Source organism: Diospyros lotus, chromosome 4 (assembly GCF_014633365.1).
Source record: "Diospyros lotus cultivar Yz01 chromosome 4, ASM1463336v1, whole genome shotgun sequence".
In the NCBI taxonomy this organism is placed as follows: domain Eukaryota; kingdom Viridiplantae; phylum Streptophyta; class Magnoliopsida; order Ericales; family Ebenaceae; genus Diospyros; species Diospyros lotus.
In genome coordinates, this window is record NC_068341.1 from 12628901 (window position 1) to 12636400 (window position 7500).

The 7500-nt window shown below is 37.4% G+C and overlaps 1 protein-coding gene across 1 annotated transcript; it reads left to right on the plus strand.

Moving 5' to 3' along the window:
* The first annotated feature begins 1319 nt into the window (after positions 1-1319).
* On the plus strand, positions 1320-3018 carry LOC127800049 (homeobox-leucine zipper protein HAT22-like). The gene is made up of 3 exons (XM_052334446.1): positions 1320-2010; positions 2319-2398; positions 2532-3018. The coding sequence occupies exons 1-3, from the start codon at positions 1570-1572 to the stop codon at positions 2824-2826; spliced, it is 816 nt and encodes a 271-aa protein (XP_052190406.1). The 5' UTR covers positions 1320-1569; the 3' UTR covers positions 2827-3018.
* The last annotated feature ends 4482 nt before the right edge of the window (positions 3019-7500 follow it).

Sequence of the window (7500 nt, forward strand, 5' to 3'; positions counted from 1 at the left end):
GAGGTTGGGTCGGCTTGCTGGGTCGAGTCCAGCCCATAAGAAAAGTGGTCCAAAAAATACCCATTACAATAATTTTGTGTATGTTCCAAATATTAATCAGAATTTAATTTCTAGTTCTATAATTAATTAATTAGTAAGAAGGTTCTGTACATTTTTTATACTCTATAGGTCTTTTCATTTATAAGTCTTAATTTAAAAACTAACTATTAAAGTGAACGGAGAGAAGAGAACAACTCCTATGAGCTCTCCAACAAGGATTATATCTTTTTCATTGATGAAACGTCAACAACATGCAAATATATAGTTAAAAAAGAAGACAAAAATTTGGATGATATACATCTAGGTTTGATGGAGAGGCTTAAAAAGATGAAGAAATGGTTAAATATTTTTAGATGTAACAAGCTATTATCAAAGTAAGGACGTATCTATGACAAAAGACTACACATCTAGTTTGGTTAAGATTTATTTTGTTTGACTTGTTTTATAATACAACAACTAAAAAAAAAAAAATCGATTTTTATTAGAGATATTAGTCATAAACAACCAAAAACATCTTCTCTTTTGCATCCTTTTGAAGATCAAAAAAGTTTAGGGAGGGTGCAAAGGATTGGTTCTAGTCAAATGTTTGAATTCCTTGATTCATTGTTGAAGTTTTGCCTTGCTTCAAATTTCTAAATAAGCACTGATGTATTTTGAAAATGTTTGAATATATAAATAAAGTTGCAATAGGAAAAACATTTTTGAAAAAATTCATACATCTAAGGGAACCCTTTGGACATCTGAATAAAGTTTAAAATAAGAGAGGTTTTTAGAAGGATTCAAACATTTGAGGGGATACCTTCAAAAATGCAAGGCTTAAAACAATGGATAACATTTTAGATGTGTTCAGATGTCTAAAGAGTTTTGGTCATCATTCAAACTTTTAAAAACCATCCAAATATCTATAGGTTAATGAATAAATTGATTTAAGCATTTTTGTTATGATCAAAATAAGTCTTATATATAAAAGTGCATTTGTGCCCTTCAAAGTAACACTTAGCTAGGCTTCCACGTGGGATAAACTCTATTTTTATATCTAAATAAAAAAAAAAACTATGAAGAATCATTTATTCAAGAACTAAAAACGTCACAAAATTATTTATCATATATTATATATTATGAAATTATAAAATTATTAAAACCGTCCAATGATCAATATGCATGATGACTGCATGGAATAATTAAGTTTTTCATGTACACCATGTATGTGTGTGTGTGTCTATATATATATATATATATATATGCTTTTGAGAGAGAGAGAGAGAGAGAGAGAGAGAGATTGGTCAACCCAGGGGGAGAAAAGGAAGAGAGATGGGTTATGCATTTTCTCTATTACTTGTCTTTGATTATTAATATTAATGATACATATGAGCCCCTACTTGCTACTTCTTCCTCCCTAAAATTTCTTTCTGCGCCTAATAATTTCCCCCTCTATTTACTTCCACAACAACTCGCCAATATATTTCAAAACTCTCTGCAGCTTCGTACCTTATAATTTTATGTCAATAAGGTCATAAATCTTCCATAACAATGGTATCATCAGAAGATATCTGCAACATCGGCCTTAGTCTTAGCTCAACCTCTATTTATCACAGGCCGGATGATCACCATCCTCACCAGACCAAGAAGAACAAGTCGCTGCTGAAATTCGATGATGTGTTGCCATCTCTTACGTTGCGATTATCAGCATCATCAGATCAAGAAGAAAAAGTCGATGGTGAATCCATAGCTTTACATCGACAGGTTTCTTCGCTCAGTACTACTGCAATATCATCACACTCCAATTCCAGTGTGAAGAGGGAGAGAGATCTCAGCGGGGAAGAAGTGGAGCTTGAGAAAGAGTCTTCAAAGATATTGAGCGATGATCATCAAGACGAAGCTGCAAGTGTAATAAGGAAGAAGCTTAGGCTTACCAAAGAACAATCGGTCGTCTTAGAAGCCAGCTTCAAAGAACACAGCAATCTTAATCCTGTACAAGTTCCATCCAATATTATTTCTCTATATCTTGATTTAATTAATTTAAATTAATTTATTCCACATGGGTATTCTTCCCTTTTTCTTTGTGGATTTCTCAAATTGAAACCAGTAAGGATTGATAGTTAACAGGTAGCTAGCGATTATACTTGCTATGCATCCTTGAGAGATCATCATGAGTTAGAAATTAAAAAAATTTCTAAATGTTTTTGCTGCACACGCGCACACACATATATATACGATATTGTTTTTATATTTTAATTTCTGTCATCTCAATTTGGTATTCTGGTTTATGGAATTATCAGAAGCAAAAGGATGCCTTGTCTAAACAGCTGAATCTACGGCCGCGGCAAGTGGAAGTTTGGTTTCAGAACAGGAGAGCTAGGTAGCAAATCACAGTTTAATGTTTGATCAGTTTCTTTTTTACCGTCGATGGGAACCCACAATTGTCTTTAGTATAGGCATTGAGTTAGTTGAGTTTTATTTTCTTAACTTTATTTTTTCCTTATAATTAATAGGACTAAGCTGAAGCAAACTGAAGTGGAGTGTGATCTATTGAAAAAGTGTTGTGAGACACTAACAGATGAGAACAGAAGGCTGCGGAAGGAGCTACATGATCTGAGATCACTGCGAGAAAAGCCGCAACCGTTTTGTGTGCAGATTCCGGCCGCCACCCTTACGGTCTGCCCATCCTGCGAGAGGGTTGGTGGCGGCGGCGGCGTCGACAGTGAAAACACCTCCAAAACTCCTTTCTCAGTTGGAGCAAAGCCTCACTTCTATAATCCCTTTAACCATCCATCTGCAGCTTGCTAACAAGTCAAGTTTACTGTGAAATTCCTGTACGTAGGAAGTAGCGGCATCTCCATCTCTCTCCCTCTCCACATTAATATACATATATCTATGTTCGTACATCTTTAACAAAAGCCTATGAAGGATATATGCTCAAAGTTTTAATATATGATTGTGAATTGGAATGTACAAGTGAAATTTGCTTTTAGTTGCCTAGTTAGAGTGAGGAAGAAGAAAGGAGACGACATACGAATAAGTACACAGAAGCATGGATTGATGAATATATTAATTGCATTTTTTTTTTTGGTTTTTGTTTTTGCCAAGTAAAACTTAGAAACAAAATAGCCTAGGGGATGTCTGCTCTTTCACAAAATCATAGGTCCTTTGGGGTTTCAATAAGAGTATCCAACAAAACCAAGAACAATATCCCAAAACAGAACAATGAGAACAAGAAACAAGAGAATAATTCCACTAGTAAAACAACACCTGAACGCGAAAAAATTATATAGAATCTAGCTCTTTTTTTTTTTTCTTTTCTTTTTGCCTGATGAGGAAGATGACACGAAGCCTAACCCAGCATATATAGAGAGAGACTAAGAACACCAGATCATTCCCCAAGATACCAGGGAAAGTGCACTGAGAATAAACTCAAGCCATATGATACAAGAAAGCACAAATTAGACAATCCAAACTACCCAGCTTACCAAAAACACAAGCCAAAACATAAAAATTAAAAACAAAGGCACAAGGCTAAAGACACGACAACCAAAACTAACATAACAAAGACAAAACACTAGGCGTACGTAGACACCAAGGAGACAAACCAAAGAGCACCAAGTCCCCAGCCCGCACAACTATACAAATCACATAAACTGGCATTACAGAGACCATAGTGGATAAATATGATAGATGTCCTTCTTGATGCAAATTTGAAGATGAGGACGAATCATTAGCAGAATGCCCGTGATGTTCATTGAATCACTTTGAGGCCTCAAGAGTTTCGAATCTGAGCTCGAACTGCCTTGTGGCTTGAAAAGTCAGAACAAGGGCTGATGCAAGACCTCCAATTAAGGTCCAACCAACAAGAGCAGTTGTCTTCTTGAAGAGGCAAGCAGAAAATAGGCTAAATGGAGAGGCGAGTTCGCAGGGGAATGGATGATGGGGGAGTGAAGAGGATAAGAACTAGAGCAAGGGATAAGGAAAGATTTGGAGCAAAGGAAATGGAGGGTTGAAGCTTTAGGGGATGTTGGGTCGAGACAAGTCTCAGCCACCTCTAACACTTAGAAAAACAGAGCCACACATACACTGATCAAACAATAGACAAATTGTAATGCTCCGTTTTCTCAGAACGCGCATTATCTCGAGATTTTGGGATTTTTTTTTTCAATATCATACACAACATAAGTCTTTCGATATACATACCTTCATCATATTCATTTCCCGACAATCCCGATTATACCTTCTCAGCATATCAAAATTTAAAAAATAATAGACTAAGGCAGGTATTATCAATCACATCAGCGGAAGCAAGATCGAAACCTCAAAGATATATAACTGACAATTCCTTTTATAATGACCAAATCGATGTTTCGTATGAAAATATCAAAATATTACATAATCTCTGAACATCGTAATCATAGACAAAGACCTTTGAAACTAAACATATCAGCTACATCTCGACGACATCTTTTCCCTCGGCACCGCTGCTTTCACCTGGAACGTTTGAATATTCCAGAGACATAGTCTAAAATTAGATGCTGAATCATCTAAGTAAGAGTTCAAAAATATTTTTATGAATATATGCAAAATCATATATAAAATCGATAAATCATGACATACCCCAGCCTAAGAGAATCTCACACAGCATTTAGCCCTAACCGGGGAAAATGCAATCCCTCTAAAGGCGACACGACCACACCGACCCTTTGGCAAACCAATCATGCTTAAGAGGGACAACCTCGACATATGAATCCGGGAACTACCCCATTGTCATTGTTAGGCATTACGCTCATACTTAAAAGTATTTTGAAACCCAACACAACCCTAGTCTCAAGAGTATCACATCAACACTATCCCCGAAATCAACGACACCTCGGTATTAATGCTATTGCTCAAAGGAACCTGGGGTGGTGTCCACTTTCAGCCCCGCCACTTGAGTACCGTAGGGTGAAATCCGTCTTAGCCCCGTCTCAAGTGGGTCACATAGCAATAATCCTCGGCACACATCCCGAGTGTTGTCACTCGAGGGCCATGTCACAGGATTACAACCCAAGTCCCACATGGACAACACAACATGCTAATGCCGAAAAAAAAATCATAACATGCATAAAATCAACATCTCAATGCATGCAATTTACCGTACAAAATTTAATACATGTGTAAATAATCGTTTGGACAAACCATCACAATAAACCAAGCTATCGAGAAGAACACTCACAGTAAACTATTCACATGCTACAAACTAGTTTTTTTTCAGTAGAACCACTCACAGTAAACCATTCATATGCCACAAACTAGTTTTTTTCAGTAGAACCACTCACCTTTAGAAGCAACTTGATTTTCTTAAAAAGCGTGATATGCCTCAATTTGCGTGCTCACCTCAAACTTCGCACGAGTCACTTCACCTTAAGCCGCAATGTACCCTAATCATCCAATAACCATCAAAATATAATTTTCTCCTTAATTTTTCTCACATTTTCTCATTTTTCTCCTATTTTTTATCACTAATAATCCAAAATAATTATCTACACAACTATTTTCTCAAATATTTTTACATAAATATACATAAAATAATTTTTCAAGAATTTTGGAAAAAAAATCAGAAATTACCTATGTGGCACACGCCCCCACGCGTGGGCAAGTGGGCTGGAGGATTTGGCTGGCACGTGACAGTCACGCGCCGGTCATTTTCTTCCTTTTTTCGGTCCCCGGCGATGCTCCGATGCCCGATTTTCCTACACCGATCGAAAGCCCATCTCTAGTCAATCATGATGGTACCGACCTCCAACCGAAAAGCCACCGGAAAAGCCTCTGATTGGGCATTTACAGGCACGACGCGGCGATCCACCTTGCTTTTCCTGTCAGCCCTCGAAATACCCTCAAAACACCTCGAAAATTCACCAAATTTACCAGAAATTCTCCCATCGCCTCAAAGATCAAAAGCCCCTTATTGGCTTCCTTCGATTCGCCCTCAAAATCGAGCAATTTGATGCATTCAGCCAAAATCCTTGACTATTTATAGGCCAAATTCGACCCCTACGTGGCTAATTTTCGGCATAAACTCCTCCCACACGCCTCCTAGACCGTCCTTGGCCATGCCCTGATGATATTTTCTGCCCAAATCTTTGGATTTTCAGGCCAAAATCACGGCCAAATCTGCCATGCTTTGGCAATTTTTCAAAAATTATAGTTTGGCCCTCCTTGAACTTTCTTTTACATTTTGACCCTTATCCTCAAGCTCCTGATCTTCCCAACATCATCACTAAGACCCTCAAGATTAGTCATTCTCATTTCTCCCTTGAAACTTCCAAACATTTACCGTTTTGACCTCCCTCGGGCAAATTCAGAAAATTACACTTAGACTCGACTAATCGTTTTGACCTTAAATCCACTTGATTCAACCTGAAATCACTTAAGGGTTGTTCTATACATCAAATATTAGTTATTAACATGCTCTGTTGACTTTTCGGACGTCTCTTACGTCGATTCGGTTTTCTCAGCCCGGTCAACAGTTGTACTGAAAACTATTCCCGATCCAATTTGTTTCATCACCAAAAATCATAACTTATATTACTTGATGATGCTATACTATTTTTCTTAATCATCTGGGGTCCGAGGTACTCCCTTCGATTGATTCGGTGATTTATTTTACTTTTAGGCCTACTTTTTGGTATTTTATATTTATCTAAATTACGTTGTGACCTCATACAGATATGGGGTATTACACAAATACATGCATATGAATAGAATATAACAAAGATAATACAAAAATGAACACATGCTATTTACCATGGTTCACTCGTTAATGAAGATTACGTTCACGTTGAGCTCCGGCAAGAAAAGCTCACTGCACTATAAAGAAGAAGGGATTATAGCCTTAGAATACACAGTTCACTCCTCATATGCACATCTCACACAATCACTCACTATACACAACAAATCTCTCTAATAAAAAATGCCTCATAATCACACGAATACATTTTAGAGGCTAAACCCTAGAAAGAAAACAGAAAAGAGATGGACTATATACAGCTATCGTGAAATGAGGGGGAAGAAAAGCCTAAAAGGAAATATCAATCGAAAGTTGTGCTGCATCGATCTCGATGCGTTGGAGAGAATAAATAAATAAGAGCAGCGATGATGATTTAATCGTGAAAAGGTAACATCGACAGCCAGGAGAACAATAGGTAAAACGACAAACAGATCGTACCAGGTGATGAAACGGCAGGGGGTTTCCGTTTTGGCCCTCCAGCTCATGGGCCCAAAACATCAGCGTTTTGGGTTGCTAATGGCGATTGCCAAAAGACCCTCCAACCCCCTTCATTAATTCTTCAAGCAAAACGGTATAGTTTGAAGCTTCACATTAATCCAATAAGGGATGATCAAACCCTAGGGCTAAACAATGGAGCGCTCACCAAGGAAGCAACGATAATGAAAGTCTCATTAATTCTACAAGTCCATCCATCACTTTCACATATC

What these genes read in the sequence shown, in the direction of transcription:
- LOC127800049 (XM_052334446.1), top strand. Translation starts at nt 1,570, where the DNA reads ATGGTATCATCAGAAGATATCTGCAACATCGGCCTTAGTCTTAGCTCA. An exon ending in AACACAGCAATCTTAATCCT is followed by an intron (nt 2,011 to 2,318) that starts GTACAAGTTCCA and finishes TGGAATTATCAG; the next exon opens with AAGCAAAAGGATGCCTTGTC. An exon ending in TTTCAGAACAGGAGAGCTAG is followed by an intron (nt 2,399 to 2,531) that starts GTAGCAAATCAC and finishes TATAATTAATAG; the next exon opens with GACTAAGCTGAAGCAAACTG.